Genomic DNA, 24325 nt, shown 5'->3' with positions numbered 1-24325 from the left:
TTGAAACACCAAGAGGAAGATAGGAATAAGAAGCAGAAATCAGGTTCATGCTCAACAACATATATGGAAGGGAGTTCATCCGCAATCTCAAAGTTTGATCAAATGGAACTTCAAAAAGCATTGGGTAAAGTGTTCATAGGTCTTGAGCTTCCCTTTAGAAAGGTGGATCATGAAGCACTTCATTATTTTTTGAACCTTATGAAGGTGAGAAAAACACAAGAAGGGGGGGGGGGGGGGGGGGTTGAATTGTGTTTTCTTTTTCTCTTAAAAATTCTTCTTCCGGTATTACTTCAGAAGCTAGTTGGGAGTGCTTCTGATGTAATGTTCAGAATCAGATATGCAGCGGAATAAAACAGAGCAGAGAAAAGAAAGAGAGACACAAGCAATTATCCTGGTTCCTTCCACAATCCGGAAGTAGTCCAGTCCCCCTTGCACTTCCAAGGAGATTTGCTCTAATAATCACACAGATTACAAATGCTCAATACTCTCTTAGTATGAGACTTCTCAAATGCTCAAGCACGCAGGCGAGAGACTTCCAATGCTCAAGCACTAAAGCAAGAGTCTTCTAATGCTCAAGCACGCAGGCGAGAGGCTTCTAATCAAACAAAATTACACAGAAAATGTTTGACTTTGAACACTTGATATACAATCAGTGGTGTTCACAATACAATGCAATAAAGACTCTAGACTTAAGAATTTCTAAGATATATCATATCAGTGCAGAAATTCAAAGTGCTTTATAGAATCAAATTTGGCAGAGTTTTGACGCTTTTAACTTGTGTTGATGTCTCTTACCAATCTTCAAGTCTTCACTCCTTTATATAGAGGTGAGTAGAGAGACGTTGAGATTTTTAGCACGTCTAAAGAGTCGTTGAGTTCCTTTGATCATCCACCAGTAATCTTTTGCCTGATTTGGGTGTAGTCCTGTGACGGATCAACTTCAAATTCATTCCTATCTTGAAGGAACATTTCTGCAGGCATAGCTGTTGTCTTGTCTTGTAGCGTAGACAAAAACAGAGTAGTGGAGGTAGTGGTTGTACACTTGTACTTTGTCAACTCTTCAATGAAGGACAAGCACCCAGTGCTTTTCAAATGACCGTTGATACCTCCCTTTCAATTCTTCGTTTTCTTAGACGAGATTAAAACGAAAAACAGCTCCTTTGAAACTTCAGTTTAAATTTACTGATCAACTGTAGCTTCTGGTGATGATATAGCTTCTGATGAAATCTTGCTTCTGATGGATTTCTGCTTCTGATGGACTTCTGCTTCTGATGACGTCATTACTTCAGAGGCACTTGTAACTTCAGAAGCACTTCATAGCTTCAGACGCAGTTTTCTTTAGATGTTTTAGATTCCTTTGCTTTCTACTGTTCTTCCAAGACCTATTGAAATTGATTAACTATGCCTATGGTCCTGTACACCTGAACAATTATTAGCAATAACCAATTGACAATTTTTAATACCTTGTTATCATCAAAACTCATTAAGGTTTATTGTGAAACGCATTTTGTTCCAACACCTTAGAATACCACAATTTAAGATTCCCTCACGCACTACGTTATAAAAGATGATCTTACGATGCTACTGTGCTAAAATATTGTTGCTATTTTTTTAACTGCCATATATATTAAGGAAAATGTTACATGAACACCCTTTAATCATACACCCTATTGTACACCCCATGCATTAAGAACGTTTTGGTAAATTCATCTCACAAACATACTTTCTCTTTCATCTCCCCTCCCTTTTCCTTGCCACATGTCAGGATTTTGTGTGGGTGTAAGAGGTGTATTTCCACATGGGGATGTACATGTATCACCACTCATATATTAATACCACTCATTCCATTTCCATGTACAAGACAGACGCGAAGTTCAACTAATGCCTTGTTTTTGTACGGTCAAAACAAATTAACAAATTTTAGGGTTGGAATCAAAACAAATTTTTGTAGTGTGGGTAAACCAGAAATCGGTAATATTACATGATAAACATATATTAACAAAATAAAAAATATCAATGGACGTGTGTTTTGGATATTGGATTTGGTTAAATTCTATTCAACCCAACCGCCAACACCCTTGGCTATATAAACAGACTTGTGACTAAAATCCATTGCTTTCAAACCTTTCTGTCATCGTAATAAAATAAAACCCTGCTATTGTGAAGAATACTGTGCCGTAATAGAATGTCTAAGCAGGAATGTTCAACGGCGGCTGTAGATAGGATCGGAAGTTTACCGGATGATACATTGATTCACGTTCTCTCTTTTGTTCCCACCAAAAAAGCGGTAGCCACATCCATTCTTTCAAAGCGATGGATTCATCTTTGGTGTTACGCTCCCGTTCTCAACTTCACCGAAAGGAAATTGGAAGGCCAAGAATCCGTTTTATGCTTCCACAAATTTGTCTGCTCCGTCTTGCACTCACGAGAAGCAGCCGGCAATTATTCCATCAACACTTTCATCCTCCACATTGAATACTTCTTTGCTGACGCGCCAATCCCTAAATTGCCTATAAGTGACCTTACAACCCTTGTTGTTCTCAAACTCCATCGGGTGTCGTCTAAGACTTTTGATTCTATTTCAAACTTTCCCTCGCTCAAAACCCTACACTTGAAAGACATTTACTTTGATCAACTATCTAACGTACAGTTCTTCAGATGGATGCTTGTAGATGGATGTCCAGTTCTTGAAGACCTTCAACTATCTAACATAAACTTCTTCATATGTTACACTCATCATTCTTTTGATGACTTTGAAAACAGCTCAATGCTAAGAAAGTTGAACAGAGCAGATATTACCGACTGTGAATGCTATTTTCCGGTGAAATCACTTTCAAATTTGGAATTTTTACACATACAACTATACGAGGTATGTTTTATCATAGAATTGAATGAGAAAGAACACAATGTTAGATAGTTTATAATACTGTCTTTTTTTTTGTATAATTTAGGTTTATCACCCTTATGACTTTCCTACGTTCAACAATTTGACTTGGTTATTGCTCAACTATGATTGGGATATAGTTGTTCAAGTGCTCCATCATTGCCCTAAGCTTCAAAATCTTGAACTTTATCAGGTTTGTTTGTTAAATTTAACAATCATATTCGATTTGATTTATATTTTCTTAACATACCTTTAATTTTGTTTTCTTTTGTTTTTTCTATATTATTAACATAAGGTACGAGATGACGACGATTGGGTGTATGAATCCGAGTTAATTAAGAAATATTATCAAGAAAAAGAAAATTGGGCCAATCCAGAATTTGTTCCAAGTTGTCTTACATCAAACCTTACAACTTGCACTATGTGGGACTTTGCATATGCAGGCCAACAACGTAATCACATTATGCTAGCAAGATTTATTCTGGAGAATGCAAGAGTTTTAGAAACTATGTCAATGTGGTGCTACACGAAAGGGTCTAAAGTAGAATTAGAAAGAGTATTATCATCATGTCATAGGGCTTCTTCAGCATGTCAACTCTCAATGTATTGCTTGTAGTTTCTCTGTTCTGTCTTTTGTTTCATTAGCTTCCATGTGTTTTTACTGTCAAAATAATGAACTATGACTTTTGACTTTATTTCAGTACACAACTTATCTTTTAACCAGTTTAATTTGTACTTACATAAAGGCTATTTATTCACAAAAGCTATTTGTTGTCCAAGGAATGATCAGTTAAATATAAAGAGTAGTGTGATAGGCATAGGCAAATAAGCTTTCAAAAATCTACTGCTCCACAAAATTAATGTTCCGAGTTGTCAATGCCATGGAAAAATAATAGCTCAATAACCTGCATAAAAAATGACGCATAAATGAAGCAGGTTTATGCATAATACGTGTCTCTCCTTCCGCTCTTTATCATGCTTAATTGTATATTTATTTTATCACATCCGATTATACTTTCTTTTTCTTATGTCACAATCAAATAATTTTGTCAAATAGTATAAAATAAGATTTGTTTTCTATTGCAAAACTAAAAGTTTTATTAAAGGCACTCCATTTTTCTTTTAATTTTAAAAAGAACCATAAAGTTATAATAAAGAAAAGGTTATCTAAATACAATTATTCTTAGAGTGATGCTAAATGGTGCGAAAATATTTCGCACAAACCACGCGAAGCATCTGTTTTTATTATTCACCTAAGTATGTTTGCACAATTAAAAGCAAGTTACTTACTAATCGACACTTTATTATTTTTATTATTCTCCCAAAAAATTATTATTAATATTATTATTATAAATAAACAAATGATCGATGGGTACTCCGTGTTTGTTTATTTGCTCGTTTTATTGTTTTGGCGCATGTAAATTATGTACCTTTATATTGTAACAATCTATATTTATCTTTTTCAACGATACAATTTAACAATTATTTGTAAAAAAAAAAAAAAAAAAAGACTTAATTACAATTTTGGTCCTTCTATTTTTATCTTTTTGAGGAATTGGTCCCCCTATTTTAAAATTCGACAGTTTTGAAAAATAAAACTGTATCTTATACCTTAAAGATTATAGACTATTATTAATTATCACAACTTTCTCGCTACAATTTAATTGAAAAATAAAATTAATTAAATATATCAGTTTTATGTCATTTTATATTTATAAGATAGTTCAATCAGTACTTTATCAAACACTAGAAATTTAATCAACTGGTTTATCCGCTATTAGTTATACACAAACTTATCAACTATCCGTTATAAGTTCTGTTATCAAATATTCGTTATTTTTTGCGAAACAAATTTTAAAATTATTATTATTATTATTTAAAATAAAAATTACCACATATGATTGTTTTTTATGGTGCGTACTTGCTCAGTGTTAGGGGAATAACAAAAATGTATGCTTCGTCCTCTCAAAATAAAATAAAAAAATACATGCTTCGTGTGATATTTGCGAAAATGTTTCGCACCATCAAGTATTTTTCGTATTCTTAAACTTAACAAACCTGATAAAGCTCGAGATTTTGAAGTTTAGGGCAGTGGTAGAGCACTTCTATAAAGATATCTTACTGTATATAAAGAAAACTTTCAACTCTTTTGGGTTGACTTTTTCTCTTTTCAAAAATGTCCTTGATTTTTAATACAAATAACTTATGTAACAAATAGATAAGAATAAATTTAAATATTAAAATAAAAGTATAACAAACAAAAATGTCCAGTTTTTTCCTTTATCATTTAAAAGTGTAACAAACTAGATGATTGTATTTATACTTATTTTTTCAATATCCCAATTATACCCTTAAACAACAACTTTTTTTATAATAAAGATTGTTGTTGGTGTCATTAAAAAAATAGAAATTTAGATTATATTATTTTGTTATTCTGTTGGTTTCATTAAAATAGACAATCATGGTTTCTGTTGGTTTCATTAAAATAGACAATCATGGTTGGTTTGATTTGTTACAATTTGAAAACAAAAAACATTTATATTTTCACTTTTAATCAAAATAAAAATTTCATAAAAAAAAATAACGTTCATAATTTTCAAACGTTAGCGCAGTGCCCGTCTTTTCGCTAGTACATATAATAGTTGATCACCAAGTGAGTCAAAAGACAAAATCAGAAATCAGAACAAATTTCAATAAAGCAAAATACAAATGAATCATATATCATATTCAAACGAACCTGCCATAGTTGTATTCTTAGAAGTGCCTTTCTGAGGCCTTTCTGAGTTTATTAGGTTTCTATTTGTTGGGTCATGGGGGAGTTTGGGGACCGTCCACATGCTTTATGTGCAAACGGACCGGCTACCTCAGTCGCACCCTTCATCGAACCGGGCTCTAATACTACTGTTGGATCATGGGGGAGTTCGGGAGACCGTCCACATCGAGGCTAGAACAACCACACAAGCAAGAGTGACAACACACTCTTACCCAAAACCTTAAGACAATGGGTTTATGGGTCCTCTCACTTATAAGGTGTTCAACCTTTACTTTTCTATCCGATGTGGGACATATAACTCACACTTGCATACAACATTATTTCCATTTTTTATCTTTAGTTTCTTTTTTCGGTTCTTTATACCATCAATCAATGTTTCTTTTGAATTATTAGACACGCAGCAATCGCGTTAATCGTTAGTGAGTTTATTTAATGCACGGAAGTTATGAGTATTGAAATCTTTTAACTCCTCTTCTATTTCTATTAATCTTTTTTTATTGTTTTTTGTTATAAGTTTTTTTTTTCTGATTTTGTCCTTTTGGGTGCGTTTGATTCCTAAAAAAACAGGGCACTAGACTAAACAATTAATTTGCATTTTGTTCGATTGAAAGACCATTTATGAAACGGGAAAAAACATATACCAAGAGATTCTCGACTAAAACATAAATTCTTGTCCTTCAATAAACAATGAGACAACTTTTTGTCTCAAGTATATAAATAGAAACCGAAAGGATTCAAAAAATAATATTATGTAAACCGCACCTCATGTGTCTGGTTTGACGCACACCGTCCTACATAGCTTCTTGCCATTGGTCCACAACTCACATAACCATCACACACACACACACACAAAAAGTGTCAAAAATAGAGTGGTAGCCAAATTGTGTGCATGTGTCCTTAATAGTTGGAAAGCAACAAAGACCTTCGCATGGCAATTTGTTAGACCCATATTAAGGATCCTCAATTTGTAAATTGAAATTGTATTTTAGTTGTTATAGTATTAACACATTTACTTGTAATTTAAATTTGTTAGAAAGAAAATAGACTAGACTAAGTTTATAAGGTATAAGTATAACCTACTTGAAAAATATTAGACATAATTTGTCATATTTCCTATCATTATCTTGTAGTCCCATTTTTAAGGCATAGCCTAACCTTTAGAAAACTTTAAAGTCTTTTAAAAGTTTAATTCACTGCTAAGCCTAGATACTTAAATGGTGAGTCGTGTAGGGTTTTACAAATAGATTGTTATCAATGAAAAAGATTCTATATTAGTCAAAAAATTATTAAGGTGTCTACCTTAATAATATTCACATTATCAGTTGAGTTAGACCTTAAAAATATCTACCTTTATATGACATCCTATTTAAAAAAAATTACAGTAACCAGTTTGTTGCCTATTTATATGTTTTTCTCAAACTAAAACCATAGTAGGCCTCCATTATGAAAAATATTAAATCTGAAGTTTTAGAAAGAAATTGTATCATCTAAAAAAATTATTTTATTTTTAATTAATAAATTGAATTAGGCCTACTTTAGATTAATCTCATCATTAGATTGATTCTAAAATTATGATTACTAGAAATTTTATTTTATTCAAATTTAAAATATGGATTAGAGTAAAATATTTAATTAGGTAAAAAGGTTAAAGTTGTAAATAAAAGAGTTTAAGTGAGATGTAAACTTATTAGAAAAGTTATACAATTGTTTTTATTTATTATTCCTTTTATTTTTTGGATGGTCGGGTTTGAATCATGGACCTTGCATATATTATGCATTGTCCCTACCAATTGAGTTGAGTTAAGCTCACAAATACTGTTTTTATTATTTGTAGTACAACTAGCAAAACACGAACAATAGGAATAGGTTCGTTAATCAATTTGGCCTGAGTTTCGTTAATTAGTTTTAAGGTTCTTCTCAATTCCATGTCTCGTATAACAACTTCATTATTATATAATGGCATTCAAACGGTCATTCCGTATCTGTCTGTCCGATCTTTCTTATTGTGTTAATGCATATAAATTATAATAAGAACAATATTATCTACAACAATATATATAAAAAAATATGAGATTTTGGGTTAGATAATTTATTATTTCAATTATACACTTAGACAACTTTTTCTAAAATAATATTTTTTATTTTTTAGCCCACATATCAAAGGTCTTCCAACACCTCAATGCCCCTAGTTAGTAGTTAGGTTACAAGCTTGTGTTACAAAACTCGGCTATAATAATGTTATATTATTGATGTCACTGGAAAAAGATAAAAATTTATATTAGTATTTGTTATATTGTTGGTGTAAATTTAAAATACAAGCATATCGTGACAATTTGAAATTACAAAAATATATACGTATAATTTTAATAAAATCTAACTAATTTCATAAAAATAATGTTCATAATTTAATTTCGTTAGCGCGATATAAAAAAATGCATACGGGCACGGAGTGTCCATCTGAATGCTAGTAGATATAAATGGGATAAGGGATTTTGGGCTGACTTGTTTTATTATTCCAATTATACGTTAAATAAATTTTCCTATAATAATGTTTATTGTTGATAACATTAAAAAAGATAAGAATTTATACAATATTTGTTATATTCTTTGTATCATTGAAATAGATAAACATAGTTGGTTGAATCTGTTATAATTTTAAAATCAACAAAATCTATATTTATTTTTTTGACACAACAAAATATATATTTATACTTTATATCAAAATGAAAATTTTATAAAATACACAGTTCATAAATCAAAGATATTTCCTTAAAAAAAAAAAATCAAAGATGTTAGCGCAATAAAAAAATCATAAAGACAATCACGCGAGTATATTATAACAAACTTATAAAAACTTCATCGTATATTTTCGATATTATAAAAGGGTTATTATATGTTTAACCCCTGTACTATTAGTGATTTCTTGTTTATCTCCTTGTAAAAAAAATTGTTTAGATTCTCACTTTGTTTTTTTTAACAAGGCAAAATAGAATTAAATACCAGAAGTAATTCATCTCGCACAAGATGTGCAAAAGAGAATCACTTAAAACGATACAAGTTCACCGGTGCCACTAACACAAGCACCGTGGTTTCAAATTCAAAACAAAGAAGATTACATTAAAACAAAGGGTTATTAGATTCTCACTTTGTAATGTAAAGATTATTTAATTTTGAACCTTTATGACATTAAATTTTAAAATTTAAGGTACTTTCGCTCCTTGAAATTTGAGCAAATTTCAATTTACCATCATATTATATGAATGATTTTATACGGTCAAAGTTCATAGAGGTTCAAGCCCAATATATTTTCAAATTATAAGGGTTGGAATAAAAAAAAATAAAAATTATACGGTGGATAAACGAGAGATCACTAATATCAAATGGTAAATATACATTAAATTGTATTCTATTTCAATAGACATGTGTTTTTTATATGGGAAAATATACATTGACACCCTTTAAAGGGTGTACCTTCTATACACACGCTGACATGGCAAAAAAAAAAACTATTAAAAACTAATAAAACAAAAGAAAAAGGAACAGATCTGGAAGAAGAAGAAGGTCGGAGTTCCAATCTCTCTTCCTCCAACCACTTTCTCATCCAAATCCTCTGACCGCTGCCGCCGCCTACCGTTCTCACCTCATATTTTCTCTGCAACACGTTGGCGACCTCATCTTTCCCATCGCATATCTGCGCCCACCGTCCACCACCCCACCGCCGTAGCAAAAAAATTCATGTTGTCTGCTAGCTCACGTCGTCGATGAGAACAGAATTTATATCTGCACTGCCCCACCGCCGTCGCTTAAAAAGAATGGTAAGAGCCCCATCGCCGTCGCTTAAAAAGAGTGGTAAGAGCCCCACCGCTGTCGCCTAAATGAGTGGTGCGAGAAAGACAGAAACGGTGGTGAGAGAAGGAAAGAGGGAAGAGTGGTGTTGAGGACGGCGGAGAGAAGGAGGAGGTAGCGGCGCGGTGACGGTGGAGGAGGGAGGGGACGCTGAGGGGAGAAGAAGAGAAAACGTTCTGATTTTTTTCAATTTCTTTTTACACAGTTGTTGTGTGTTTTGACAAAATTGCCCTCAATTAAGTATTGAAATATCAAAATTACCTTGCCACCTAGGGGGTGTATAAGGATGGTTGCCAGCTATGTATGTCTCCCTAGAGAATTGCTGTTCACACATGTTATAAGGCTGAGAAACACCAGTAAAATACCAAAATACCCCCTCTGCAGTTAACTACCGAGGAAATGTTCCATCATTTGTTAAAATAAAACAACAACTAAAGAGGGGGTATTTTAGTATTTTGATGTCATCGTAATCATGTCTAAACAGAAATTTTCAACTGCGGCCATAGATAGGATCGGAAGTTTGGCGGACGAGATTCTGATTCACATTCTCTCTTTTGTTCCCACCAAAAACAAGCCGTAGCCACATCCATTCTTTCAAAGCGATGCCGATGGATTCATTCTACGCTTCCACAAATTTGTCTGCTCCGTCTTGCGCTCGAGAGAACCTTACTTGTAAAACTCTTGTTGTTCTCAAGCTCCTTCAGGTGTCGTGTAAGACTTTTGATTCTATTTCAAACTGTCCCTCACTTGGAAGACATTTACTTTGAACAACGATCAAACTTAGTCTTCTTCAGATGGATGGTTCGATTTCCAGTTCTTGAACACCTTCAACTATCTAGTATACTCACACTTGATCGGATGTTACACTCATCAATATTACCGCATGTTATTGTGATATTCCGTTGAAATCACTTTCAAAAATTTGGAGATTCTATAAAAAGTAGTTGGGTAAAATCCTTCCATTTTGATTGCCATTTTATCATTTTTGACTTGAAGCCAAATCCCGATTTTGACAACCTTTATTCTTTTGTTTGTATATGTATTATTAACAGAAGTTACAAGGCGGCAATCGGCAGGATAAGTACATTACAAGAGATGATATGCAAAATTGGGTAAATCCTAAATCAGTTCCAAGTTGCCTTTCATTAAACCTTACAACTTGCACTATGCGGGACTTTGCACTTGCAGGCCAACAAAGTAATCATCTTATTTTAGCATTATTTATTCTGAAGAATGCGAGAGTTTTAGAAACTTTGTCAATTTTAGCATTATCCTCATGTCCATGGGCTTCCTCAGCATGTCAACTTTTAATGTATAGGTGTTAATTAATTATTTTCTCTATTCTGTCTTTTGTTTCATTAGCTTCTACCATGAAATTGTTGGATTTAGTGGTTTGATGAACTATGAGTTTTTACTGTCAAAAAAATTGAACTATGAATTTTGACATTATTTCGGTGCACAACTTATCTTTAACTGGTTTAGTTTGTACTTGCATGATCTTAATGAAATTTTAGTTTATTGACAAAGGTTATTTGTTGTCCAAGGAATGATCATTTAATTATAAAGAGTAGTGTAGTGGGCATAGGCAAATAAGCTTTCAAAAATCTACTGCTGCACAAAATGTAGTAATAGTGTGTTACGCTGTTCCGTTTCTCTTGACTTTGTTCATTTGTTAAGAGTTATTCTTACATTTCTTGCACATAGCATTCGTAAAAAAATAGCACATCTCTTTACAAAAATAGTACCTTCCTAGTTAATCAAGACTCAAGATCATGTATTGATGTTATAGCGACATTTCTGCAGAATCAGAAGTGATATACAATCTTAACTACAGGGTGAGAAAACAGACCCTAATTAACAATGGATAAAGATAATTCAACCCTGGAAGCAGCCGATATATAGAATGTTTATTATTAACAGAACTAGTCCATTTTCATGAAGATATAAACTAGATAACTGATCAAATTTTTTGTAAGTTGTAGTGAAATTAAGCTCATGAATAAACGAAAAAAGACCTTGAAACAGGAGTGAAGAAGAGCCTCAAGTTGGAGATGGTGGCTGATGTAGCGGAGGTAAGCGGCCGTGATGATGGAGGCTGTAGCACATCCAAATCTACTGTAGTATTTATTTCCAATTCCACACACAAACTTTTTCACCATCAATTCCTGACACTATTATTGTTACGCAGCTATGCTACATGTTTTATTGTTCTCTTCTCTCTTTTTTCCATCTTTTGTATTTAAGGTGATAAGAGTTATGGAAATTTCAAGTTTTCTTACAATAGATACAAAAACAAACTAAAGTTTACAAACTGACAGAAGAAACCAGATTGAGTAGAAAATAAAAACACCACAAAAATTTAGGGGGTATATTACTAACAATATAGAAAACAATCTTTGAATATATTTATGCACATTATCATATATACAGTGTAATTAATTTCTTGTGACATGCACATTACCTATATGTACACCTCTTGTATTGTATCAACTAAATTTAATGGAACTGCAATTTGCACCTTACAATGGCCAAAAGCCAGACTGATGAAAGTTTAAGTTAGTGCAGCATGTTAATGAGCATCACACAATTTGATAGGCGAACACTCAACAGTATAACCCTCAATAGTGTGAAGCAAACGACTTACCATAAATAATGGAATAGCTTCAGTGTGATCGAGATCTCATAGACGAATCTATGAAATGAGCAATGCTCTCCACCAAGCGCTACCTGCAGACAGTTATCTAACGACTTTGTTACTCTTCAAAAATCAAATTATAGTCTCCCTCCTTCCTAATGATTGGAGTTATTGGCTTATAATTAAATTAAACAAATTAATATCATCATAAGGTAAAAAAAATGCAACTATAGCAAAATTTGAGGTTACATGTGAAACAATAGAAGTAGCAACAGCCTTAGAGTTTGATCTTACTTCTACTACGAGCACGAGCGTGGAGTTCAAAATAGGACCGCGTCCAATCTAGGACTGCTCGAATAGGCCTAATCGAAGCAAGTTGGTTCCAAATCCAATTAAAGCTGCTTGTAAATTCCTCAAACCCCAAGAACCCCTGCTGCTCAATCTCATTTTGGAAAAAGTAGTAATTAGCATTATGATTATCAACGCCTTGTAGCTCGTGACGGCATACAGGGCAAGTGTTATGCATTTGAAGCCAAGGGAGAATGCAGTCAGAATGGTAGAAATGTTTGCATGGTAACTCTCTCACTTGCACATCAACCTCAAACTCATCTTTGCATATTGGACAATTCGGATCACTTGCTAAATGTGTTTCTGTTACCTTAACCATTGGCAAGGCTTCAATGGCCGAAGGTGACGCTGGAGGCGGCCCCGGTCTAATGTTGTTGTGAATCACACCATCAAAGAACTCGTCTAATGACGGGGTTTCAATGTCATTGAGTTGAGGAGCCATGTTTTGTGGTGGTGGTGGTGCAATAGGCCTTGTTGGACGAGTTGGTCGTACAAATCTTAGTGTAATCCATGCTTGTGGATTTTGATTTTGATCATCTTCATGTTCTGTTCCCCATTGTGGTGTTGTGTTGTTTTGGTCTTGTCTTCTAAGAGACGGATCAAGGATGAAAGCTAAGCTACCCATTAACTGATTAGTAGAAGGAGGAGGGTCAATATTTCTGTTGTTAGGGTCGTTCATGAGAAGTCTTGGCCTTGATATATCAAGTTCATAACGCAATTGATGGAAGCAATATGGACAGAAAGAGCCATAATTTTGAATGGTATTTGTTGATGGTATTCTAACAGTACGTTGGCAATTGAGACACCAGAAATAGTGGAAGGTTCTCATTCTTCGAACACCGTTGACAATGACACGAGGACGGCCTGTCAGAGACATATTATTGGAAGAAATGAAATGGTAATGTGGTTGAAGTAAATTGTTGAGGAAGATGGAAGGAAGAATATGGAGAAAGTATTTTATTTTATATGTGGGTTTTGAGGAAGGAGAAAAAGGGTGAAAGGGATGGCTTTGGATTGAAGTCACAAAAAGAAAGGGATTCCTTTTCATTTGTATGTTACTATTGGTGATATTTGCTTTGGTTCACCCTAATGTTTATGTTATCATGTTTTGCTTTTCTTCACAAACTGAGTCTTCCTCTTTATAAGGCAAACAAAAGATGCTTGAATGATGATGGCAAGCAAGTTAAACAAAAATGCTTTTTTGTTTCCTTGAGGAAAGTTGTATGTTATAATACCATATTGTGTTTGGAAAAAATATTGTTGACAATTGTGACAAGAACCGATTCAACTTTTGTTTGTGCATGCTATTTAGAAACATATATAGTGGGGAGGTCATGAACAATTTACTCTGGCATGCAAGCCTCTACTTCAATCCAATACCAAATCTTTCTATTACTTTGGAATGAAGGTCTATGGTTTTTTGGTCACTGTTGCAATGTGAGTGAGTGAGAGAGCCTTAAATTATTAATTAAAAGAGTTTCATAAACTACTAATAAACGGTTCATACAACGCTCCATCATACAACTCATACACATTTTGCTCTTATGGTAAAATAAACAAGGTACCTTATATTAATGATGATAGGATACCACACACAAATAAGCAATTATGATAGAATATTATATTATGCAACTAAACATTGATGTTGATATCATACTTTATTTAAGTTTCTTCTACAATTTTTATGTTACCTACTTTGACACAAAAAATTCCTCCAATAAAAAAGAAAAAATCGTGAATGAGTTCATTCTTCTATAGAAATCACTTGGATATCTTCATTGGAGATGTTCTAAGTGCATATTTGGATCGAAGTGAGTTCAATAGAATTATGTTGTCGTGATTTAATCAACTACTCTACCAACCAAAAAAAACTTATTTATTAGGTAGAAAAGTCTTATAGTTTAAGTATTATTGAACATTTGTATCTACATATGCGACTTATTTTTGAAATAATAATTTGACTTATTATTTGTACTGTATACTTTTTTTACAACAAAAGGTCCATGCTAGTTAATTCTCACTTCATGCATATCGACACCACAAAGCAATAGCAAAACTCAGGTGTAGCATATATAGGTATGCAAGAAAACTGGGTTTCAGAATATATTCCAAAGAAAATAAATGTTCACAAACACAAATTATTTGAGTAAGTTGTTTTTATCTCGAAAATGATCATAAGCAAATGTTGCTTCAATCAGCATAATTTATCTATTAACTAATATAAAACGAAAAAACAAAAAAAAAATCCATCATTTTGTCTAATATATCGTCGGTTAGACCCTTAGACCATCATCAATGATAATGCTCAACTTATGAAGCATTGGTATTCAATATTGAGGAGAAATTCAATTGGTGCTTGTGGAGCAAGAGTGCTCAATTAAGCTCTCTTTTTGCAGGACCCACAATATTTTAATATTAAAATATTAAAATGTAAATGATATAAGTTATTGGTGGGATTCATTTACCACTTTTTTTAAAGATATTTGGGTGGGATGGAATGATTGAGTGTTTATTATTTACTATTATTAAAAAAAAAATATAAATGAATATTTATTACTCTCTTTGTTTCATAATAATTGAGGCTTTTGTTCAAAATAATTCTCTCCGTCTCATAATAATTGTATATTATTATTAAAAAGTTATAATAGAGTATATAATTGATTTAGTTACGATTACAAGAGAGAATTTGTAACAATCAAATCATGAATCTTAATGAAGTAGATGTAGTGTTTATTATCTTTGTTGCAAAGTAGACGTATTTGGCAGCATCTACTTTGTAACCACAATTTAAGAACGGTAAAATACTGAATTCTTATTAGATGTCAGTGTAAACATAAGTCCCCTATATGTTTTCTATTTTCTTTTTGTCCTGAACTAGGACTATGAATTCAGTATTATACAGTGTAAAATACTGAGGAATGTAAGATACAGTGTCTCTTTCATCCCTAAATAATCAATAATACCCCTCTCTCCTTATAAAAAAAAAAGAGAAGACAGTCTTATAATGAGAACCAACATTGAAGATGGTTGAAGTTAGAGAGAGGAGTTGAAGCTGAAAACTATCCAACTCTAGCATTGCAAAACATAAATATGAAAAATCCAAAGAGCTAGTTAAAAGCTAGTACACAAACTTCCTATTTTTATTTACAGCAAAAATTAAAATAAAATTTACATCTTTACAGTTTCTGTAAGAAACCCTGAAAATGGTATCACTATCCGGACTTCCTCTTGCTTTGGTTTCCTGGTGGTTTTGATTTGTTCTCAAGTTCCTTCAAGGAAACTTCTGATTTAGATTCTTCGTTTTCAAAAGGTAAAACTGCTACTGGAGCAGCAGGAACTGCATGCCACCGCTCTCTTAAAAGTTTCGTGAGTCTCTCAACCATTTCCCTCCGGAACTCGAGCTCGCGTGTGAACATGTCGAAGAGAAGAAAGGAAAGAATGTACTTGAATGGAACAATGAAGAGAATGGTAGCCCAAGTTAACATCAGCACAGCAACCTCAGTTGTTATCTGACAAAGGATTGGATCAGATTAAACTTCTACAGAATGAAAGTTATAACTAAATCTCTCATTAACCATGCATGATATTAATTATAATACCTGTGGATTTCCAGAAAGTAAAATTGAACGTATTTTGAGAAGCGAGACATTCACTTTCTGTGTCATATTCTCAACGTCACGCATGGCATCTTTTACAGCAATGATCTTTTGTATTGTATTTGACGGTGGCTGATCGCGTATCATGACTCCGCCAAAAAATCGCCCAAGGCGGCCTTGCTCCTTAAGGCTCCTGATAGTCAGCATTCCAACAGCCGTGATCATCAGCATAACTGGAAAGATATATGACAGCAAGTTTCTGGAAAGACATAACAAGAAGGTGGTCAGAAACAACTATGTTCTTCAGCATCAATTACATCCAAATTAACATTTTCAACAAGTATGCTCTATGGGAAATGTTGATAAGAAAAATAATCCTTCAATATGAGAAAACTAATTACCAAATAAGTTTACATAAAAAAAAAAACTAAGAAACAAATCATATTATCAGACAAAATAATCATCATTAGACAACAGCAGCACAGAAAAATGAGGTGAGTTTACCTAAAAATTAAAGTATAGGCAAGTCCAAGAAACCCAACAGTCAGGTGTGGCTCCTCCCAGTGCCTTAGCTTTTCAAAGTTTTTGGCAGTTAAGGTGATAGGAAATATTAGCTCCTGTACAGGAACATGATTACTGTTTAAGACCGTATTACTTTTGAAACCCAATCAAATGAAAAAAGATATTAGAAATATAATTGATCAAGGTTTTCTCAATAGTTAAAGGAAATTGTGAGAAATATCATTAAAGGAACACAAAATCAAGGTAAGCATTCCAACCTTAAAAAGATCAATGTTGCTTGGTATGCCTTTCAGTGTTGCAGCATCAATGGTTGCTTGAGTCTTCTCCACAACCTGAGACTTTTGTTTGCTTGTTTTTGCTGCTCTTTCAGTGAGCGATAGGTCAGCTACAACATGATTCTTACTTAACACTAAACCTTTTGTTGAAGTGTTCTTCCAAAAACTAGTAGAAGTACTAGACCCCCAAGATGGAGATTTCATCCACTTCCGCAAGTAGACACTTCCGTCGATGTCAAAAACATGGTTACTGCTATCAGCTATTTCATTAGAAGGTCGATTTTCTGGCTGATGGCGGGTACTTGTAAATCCTGTAACCAGTTGACTTCCCCAATAGTTAACAGCTAAAGACTGGAGGACAATATCACCATTCGGTGCATTCTGTAAATATGAGAACTGAACGAGCTTGGTAGGATCGTCGAGCAACTTCCGCAAATGTTGAAGGGCCTGGAGTCTAGCTATACCATTAATGGCACTGCTTGTTGCTCTTTGCTTTCCTTTGCGAGCCTCGAAAACATTAGGTCCATACTCATCAGGTCCATACTCATGCGTGAACTTGTGTAAAGCGATGACTTCGCTAATCAAGGCATGCCAAACATCCCTCCTCATATCACCTCCCAAGTCAATAAATTCCAGCACCCACCAATTCGACCTAAGTATGAATGTAAGTAAAAATATAAGCACGGACTATTTAAGATGATGATGATGATAAAATGCAGCAAAAAGCAACAGAGAAAAATGGAGGACAAATGCTGTGAGTTCTAAATACACGATGAATGTTAACTCAAATAACCAGAACATCAGAGGACATGGTTAGAGTACATCATCAAATTTTCGTAGAATGCAAACGACAATTCTAAGACAGAAAAAACTGATAAATAGTGTTTGAAGCAGCCTACTCACTCTGAGCCAGAAGAAATAGAAACAGCAGAGTCAAAAAGCGAAGACCCTAAAGGCCCAACTTTTGCCTTCTCTACTCGCAATCCATCATATGTAAGATCCAATCTCATGGCTCTCTTATTCCCCAATAAGCCAGCTCCCTAGAACATTGGAGAACATCAATAAAACAATATGGTGATTAACTTTATTCTATCAACAACCTACCAATCCTACTTACGAATTGTGTTACGACCCTCGTGTTTGCGATCATTTACCAGCCTACCGATCCTACTTAAAAACTTGAACCTGACTACATTGTATAAGGCAGCATATATAAACATTTCAGAAATTATACCTCAAAATAGATTGCTTTATCCGTAAGAGTGAGTTTGCCAGGCCATGCCATATTATTCTCCCACTTCAGAACAGGTTGCTTACTGTTGGAACCAATGCATAAGATTTTCTCCTCATCAATTTGGGGAAACTCTGGAATCTGATATGACCTATTTTCTCGACGTACTCTACAGAAATATCAGTACAAATTCAGCAGAAGAATTCTATAACTCTTGAAACTTCATTTTATTAAAAATTAATTATCCAGATAAAATGGGAACACCTAATGAACTAGAAGCATTTGAAATTGGAAAATCATTATTAGACCATTTATCTTTAACTCAGGGATCAAAAACACATGTTGCTTCTCCTAAGGTCATTATATCATCAACAAAAAGATGATCGTTAGAAACTCACTTGACAAACTCATTAATGTAAGCTAGCCACGTGCTCATGGAAATGCCATCTTTATCACCGGCAAGAACCTTAAAAAGATTGTGCACTGTGGGGCGGTCAACCACACCAGAGACTGCAGGAGCAATACGAACAAAAGCCTCCTCAGTGACACGCTTACTCTGCAAAGTTACCCAAGCGACCTCTCAAAATCATAAAGATAATAGAACTAAATGGAATAATACAGATAAGAAGAAAAATAGAACAGGAAATCCCTAACAAAAGAAAATCACTCCTCACACATCTTCTGCATCCAATCGGCTGTGTATTCACATGCTCATAGAGTGGCTGAACTAAATTAAGTAAAGAAAATAAGTGAACCTGTAAAGAAGCCTTCTCTGCATTGCTGGAAAGGACATAAGTGTACGGATTTTCCCAGGCAAGCATTGTTATGAATATCAGCCTCTGGAAAGCGGGATCCTATAAACATGTCCAAGAGCAACAAACAGCATTACATTTCTTTATGCGATAGAATACATTTTATTCGGTATTACTATATTTGAATAGCTAATTGAAAATGATAAAATGGAAAACGGAAAAAAGGCCAAATGCAAGTTTGATGAGACTATTATGAACTTATACAAAACAAAACAGAAAATGAACATAGTTTTCAATTTATCATCCAAAAAACAGAATACAATACCTGGAGAGAAGGATGAACATCGGAGTTGTCCCTTGACAAAAATCTAAAGCAGCAGTACTCAACCAAATTACGGGCATCATTATATACAGTTTCTGGAACAAGTGTTTCAAAAATATTCTTCATTTTCTTCCCAGTCAATCCACTCATCCTGCATATCTTATTTCCAAAAAGTCAAATAATAGTATATGTATCAGTTTGATAGACATAAACGTCAGCAAGAAATGCAAAAAGACAAGACCATCGTTAAGGAAGGATTCAGATTTCCATTGATATTAAATCAACAAAGCCGACTTAGTCATAGCTAGCACAAAGGCCAAAGAATGTAAATATAAAGATTTCAAGGCAAAAGAAGAAACAAGAGAGTGGAAAATATACATGATTATTAAGTTGTTTGGGAGTAAATAATTGTTTTCTGCATTCCAAGGACACAAGTTCAAACCATATGTAACTTGGTTAAAATATTATGATTTGGTGTATGCATCGGCACAAGTAGAAGGACAGAAAAGATAGACTCTGCAACATAAAAAAAAAAAAAATATATATATATATATATATATATAATGATGTATATGTAATTCACCTGCTGAATTGCTCAATACATATAACAGCAGCTAAAGAAAGGTTCCCATATGGCATTTTGCGGTCAATTGTTTTCTCTACCATCAATATATCTTCCATAACTTGAAATCCGATATCATTTTCAGGATCAGGCTTCCGACTTTGAGCAGTTTTTGCAAGCGGAGAAGTCACTTCATTCAAAAAGTTTTGTGTCCTCGACATCAATACATTCAATCTTTCTTGGATAGAACCTTCGTAAAAGAAGTTAAAATTTGAAAATTAGAAGAAATAGCCAGGAAGACAGAAAGAATTTCGGAAATACTATATTGAAAAGAAGTGCTTGGCCCTGTTTGGAAAAAGAAAAACAACTTATTTGCAGCTTATAGCACAAGCGCGATTAAGTATAAATAAGCTATTTCTATAGGAAATGTTATAAGCTGTTTTCATAAGCAAAATCTTGGAGAATAAAAAGTTGAAAACACGAAATAAATAAAGTAATAATGAATGAATCGAATCGAATCATACTAGCACTTAAGTCACGGAGCTTGAATCTATGACCCAAAGATTTGAATGAAAATTTCTGGTGAGAGAGTATTATACTTCTTCTAGAAGAAGAAGAAGAAAAGAGATAATAAGTTGGTGATGTTCTCAACTGAATCATGGGAAACTTAGTACCCATTCTTCTTCTTCTTCTTCTACCTTGTGTAAGTGTTGTTGGCTATATCACTTAGATTATTCACTTCAAGAAAAACCATTAATCGAAAAGTAACTCAACTGTTCATATCATTAATTAATCATACGAGAGAGAGAGAGAGAGAGAGAGAGAGAGAGAGAGAGACAACGAAGCAAAGAAAGTAAAGTAAGCATCAATGCACGTGCCATTAAGATTAGATTAGTTCGACTCAACTTCTTTGGTCGTTTCTGTTGATTTTTTGTTGCCAATGGAATTTATGTCACGCGTTTTTTTTTATTCTACAAATTTATGCTACACATTTTAAGTCTTTCTTTACACATACAAATATCAGTCTTACATTATGATATGATTAGATAAAAAAGTTATATCGATTTAATGTTTTAAATTTTTTAGTTAAAAATATAGTATTTAAATCTCATATCTCAGTTGGCATAGATAAACATTATTATATAAAGGCGGTGATGGACCCAGGAATTTTAAGTGGTGTAGGCCACAAAAATATAAATTCGTTGAGGCAAAAAAGAAAAAGAAAAGAATATATACATATATGTATATATATAATATTTTATTTTTAAACGTATAAATATACATCATAATTGTTCTCTACAACCTTTCATACTCAAACATTAAATAATTTTCTCATTTTCGATGTCAATAAAAATATCACTCTCAATATAAGTAAATAAATAATTAATTAATCATTCATCTTCCATGCAATTTCACATCCAATTCTTGTAAATATTCATAACAAATAACTATTTCATTAGTTGTAGTTGCCATGTTTTATCTCGAATGGGGTTTGCAATTTGAGAATTGAGATATATTTGACTTTTAGTTTAGGCGTTAAATATACTTTTAATCCCTACAAAATTATGAGCTTTCAAGTTTAGTCTCTGTAAAAAAAATTATCCACTTTTAATCCTTATTCGAATTTTATAGGGACTATTTTGGAGGACTAAAAATACATATTTTTTGCCAAAAAGTTTTCAAAAAAAGGACTATCCTTATACACGACAATAGTATTTATAGAGGATTAAAAACTACCATTAAATTATTAAACTTAAAAACTCACTAATTTTGTAATGACTAAACATATTTAATTATTTAGATTATTAAGGGTGGCCTTTTACTATTTATATCTTTATTTATCAATTATGACTAGAGTAGTAGTATATATAATAAGTGTTATGATTAGAAAGAAAAAAAATTGAAAAAGTAGTGAGGGTTTTGGCACTCATAGTGCTTAACGTAGGTCCGTCTTTGGGGGTCGGAGTTCGAATTTATTAAAAAAAGAGTCTCATATTACTCGTAGCTCAAATGATAATTTCTCTTTTTTTAAGGCTTGTATGGATTTTCATACTCCACGAAGTTTGGAATCCATGTGGTGAAGATAGAAAATAATTTGGAAGATATCAAATTCACCAATCCTTATAGAAAGAGCAAATCAAGTGCATATCTCAACACTTCACTATCAAAATTCCTTCAACAACGTATGTGTTTATCGTCGTCTTTGATACCATTTTATTTCTCTTTTTGTTTGCTTGTTTTTTCTTTTATAGTTTGTTTTGGAGGATACCTTCTTATTTTCTTTTTCTAATTTTTTTACCCCATCTTAGTGAAAAGAAAAAGTATCGTAGCAACAAAATCTCTATATAGCATGTATGTGTGATTAGATTGCTTTTAAGAGATGCAAGAGTTTGTACATATTTTGATAGGTTCATTAAATCAATGATGTGAACTTCAATCTCCAAAAACTTGAATATTTTTTTTTTTTTAATAACAAATGTTAGTATGTTAACGGTTATGTTTAACAAGAACAATCTTTAATCTCTATCCATTTATCAAGTTACTCAAACTCACATAGAGATCCTAATTGAAAATAAGAGAGAAAGATTTGATCGTTTGTCTAACGAGATCTCAACTACTCAAGATGCATGAAAATTGTTTCCCAACCCAAGAATCGCATTGAAAGACACTTCATGCAGTTGACCTCATGATGAGTTGTGGCAACGGATTTGATTCTACTACGTTTAAGATAGAAAAATCACTTTAACTTTATGTTTATCTCTCCTCTATATTGATCTCTCTCACTTCATATATATATCTTCTTCTTTTTTCATCATTATCTATCATATAATACATCAAAATGCACTCAAATCTCGGTGATTTTTGAGTCACCAAAATCACTAAATCCCAATCCTTGTGGCAATAGAGTAGGGTGCAATGTATTAACCATGTAGAGCAAGACAACTTGATCACTATGGTGAGCGATGGCAGTATCGAAATGGCATACTGGTGGGGGAATTGGTCATTTGTGGACAAGTACACCAATTTCTCATTTATTTTGTATCTTATACTTATATGGATATGGATTGCATCAAAATTTCTCTCAATCATCTTTTGAATTACCATAGCTACAAATATCTTTTTGTGGTCGTTTCGTCCAAGCAACAAATTGTAGCTCAATAGTTAACATCAGTTGACCAATTTTCCATCTTGAAAACAAACTAAATAAAAAATGGATTATATTTTCTACTAAAACGTGGTAATATAAATCATTTTTAAGGAATGGTAATCACAATTATTGATGAATGAATGAAACAGTTATTAGTCCTTTAGAAGAATAAGTAGGGACAATTTAATCCCTACTTTTTAAAAACTTTGTTAGGTTCATGAAGAAAATATAGACAAAAGAAAATAAAGAGAAAAGAAGATAAAATAAGATGATTATCTAGTGGTTTGGTACGAGAAAAATGAAAGAAAATTATGATTGGAAATACATGTGTTATATAAGATACATCTCAAAAAATTTATATATAATAAAAAATTATTATTTCACTACGATAAAAAGAATAATAAAAATACAAAATAAATTCCATAACAATATTTAAAAAAAAACAAATAAATTATAAAAACTGTTTTATTGCTAAAAGACAAAAAAAATAGAATTTTTGTATTTACACTACATACTATGAATAATAAAATATAAAAAATAATTTAAATTAATAGATAAAAATATCAATCAAAAATTACATAATAAATATACTATTATTAAAACAGAGTAATTATTGTCTTTTTTATTGTTTTATTTCCAAATTTAGAGGATTAGTCTTTAGACCGAAAACTGATTTTAGTCATAGAGAAAAATTGTGAGACTTAATTTATTTTATAAAAAAATTAAAAACAACTTTTATTCTTAAAATATAACATTTAAATGCATAAAAGTATTCGATAATACTCCCTCCGTCTCAAAATGTAAGTAAAAATTAGTCAACATAAGTTGATGTATTTGGTACAAATTTTGAACTAAATACATTAACTTTTATTGATCGATTTTTGCTTATATTTTGAAACGGAAAGAGTAGTTGTTTATATCAAGGAATGTAGGGACTATGTTATCTCGGTTTATTTTTCTTAGGGTCTTAAAAGTGACTATTACATTTCTTATAGACTAAATTGGAACTTACGATTTTTTTCAAGGACTAACAATTTTTTACTTGTTCTCCCCTAAAAAAATTACTAATCATTCGATTAGATTTACATGCCTGACAAATTATGACTAGTTTGATTATCAAGGATGACCCAACAAATTTAGATGCCTAAATCAAAACGAGGACTTTACAAAATTAAATAAAATTAAAGATGTTTTTAAGTCTAAGTAGTTTTTGAAATATTAGACAATACAATGTTTCTTTTTAGCTAATACTCCTTAAACAACATAAAGTTAAATATTAAATACTTTCACATGATTGATTAAATTTTTAGTAAATCAATCAGTAGAAAATTAATGAGTAAAATTAATACCATATGACGTAAAATAACTACTAATAATATTCATCAAATCAAAATAATAAATGTCTAAGAAAATGAGAGGTCATAGATAGGG

General features: G+C 32.5%; 3 protein-coding genes across 4 annotated transcripts; 1 reads left to right on the top strand and 2 right to left on the bottom strand.

Moving 5' to 3' along the window:
* Positions 1-2185: 2185 nt before the first annotated feature.
* On the top strand, positions 2186-3500 carry LOC11419777 (FBD-associated F-box protein At4g10400). Its single transcript, XM_003593012.1, has 3 exons — positions 2186-2869; positions 2952-3077; positions 3180-3500. The coding sequence occupies exons 1-3, from the start codon at positions 2186-2188 to the stop codon at positions 3498-3500; spliced, it is 1131 nt and encodes a 376-aa protein (XP_003593060.1).
* Positions 3501-11485: 7985 nt separating this feature from the next.
* LOC11419776 (E3 ubiquitin-protein ligase RZF1) lies at positions 11486-13600 on the bottom strand. The gene is made up of 2 exons (XM_003593010.3): positions 12433-13600; positions 11486-12230 (listed from the first exon to the last, which is right to left on the bottom strand). The coding sequence occupies exons 1-2, from the start codon at positions 13532-13534 to the stop codon at positions 12196-12198; spliced, it is 1137 nt and encodes a 378-aa protein (XP_003593058.2). The 5' UTR covers positions 13535-13600; the 3' UTR covers positions 11486-12195.
* A 1932-nt stretch (positions 13601-15532) lies between these two features.
* On the bottom strand, positions 15533-20562 carry LOC11424205 (uncharacterized). 2 transcript variants are annotated; one of them, XM_003593009.4, is made up of 11 exons: positions 20271-20562; positions 19768-19996; positions 19188-19335; positions 18866-18964; positions 18509-18666; positions 18114-18279; positions 17783-17919; positions 16862-17531; positions 16587-16699; positions 16086-16341; positions 15533-15995 (listed from the first exon to the last, which is right to left on the bottom strand). In XM_003593009.4, exons 1-11 carry the CDS (start codon positions 20422-20424, stop codon positions 15699-15701), a joined length of 2427 nt encoding a protein of 808 aa, XP_003593057.1. In that variant the 5' UTR covers positions 20425-20562; the 3' UTR covers positions 15533-15698. The 2 variants fall into 2 exon arrangements, with proteins under 2 accessions (XP_003593057.1, XP_024632330.1); XM_024776562.2 differs by lacking the exon at positions 20271-20562 and having other exon boundaries at positions 19188-19343; positions 19768-19907.
* Between the last annotated feature and the right edge of the window lie 3763 nt (positions 20563-24325).

Source organism: Medicago truncatula, chromosome 2 (genome assembly GCF_003473485.1).
Source record: "Medicago truncatula cultivar Jemalong A17 chromosome 2, MtrunA17r5.0-ANR, whole genome shotgun sequence".
Classification (NCBI taxonomy): domain Eukaryota; kingdom Viridiplantae; phylum Streptophyta; class Magnoliopsida; order Fabales; family Fabaceae; genus Medicago; species Medicago truncatula.
This window is presented reverse-complemented; position numbering and strand designations above follow the sequence as displayed.

Coding starts and splice junctions, on each gene's coding strand:
- LOC11419777 (XM_003593012.1), top strand. CDS start 2,186: ATGTCTAAGCAGGAATGTTCAACGGCGGCTGTAGATAGGATCGGAAGT. Junction 2,870..2,951: donor TACACATACAACTATACGAG/GTATGTTTTATC, acceptor TGTATAATTTAG/GTTTATCACCCTTATGACTT. Junction 3,078..3,179: donor AAAATCTTGAACTTTATCAG/GTTTGTTTGTTA, acceptor TATTAACATAAG/GTACGAGATGACGACGATTG.
- LOC11419776 (XM_003593010.3), bottom strand. CDS start 13,534: ATGAAAAGGAATCCCTTTCTTTTTGTGACTTCAATCCAAAGCCATCCC. Junction 12,231..12,432: donor CGCTCGTGCTCGTAGTAGAA/GTAAGATCAAAC, acceptor AACTGTCTGCAG/GTAGCGCTTGGTGGAGAGCA.
- LOC11424205 (XM_003593009.4), bottom strand. CDS start 20,424: ATGGGTACTAAGTTTCCCATGATTCAGTTGAGAACATCACCAACTTAT. Junction 19,336..19,767: donor TGTATTGAGCAATTCAGCAG/GTGAATTACATA, acceptor TAAGATATGCAG/GATGAGTGGATTGACTGGGA. Junction 16,700..16,861: donor GCAACATTGATCTTTTTAAG/GTTGGAATGCTT, acceptor GTTCCTGTACAG/GAGCTAATATTTCCTATCAC.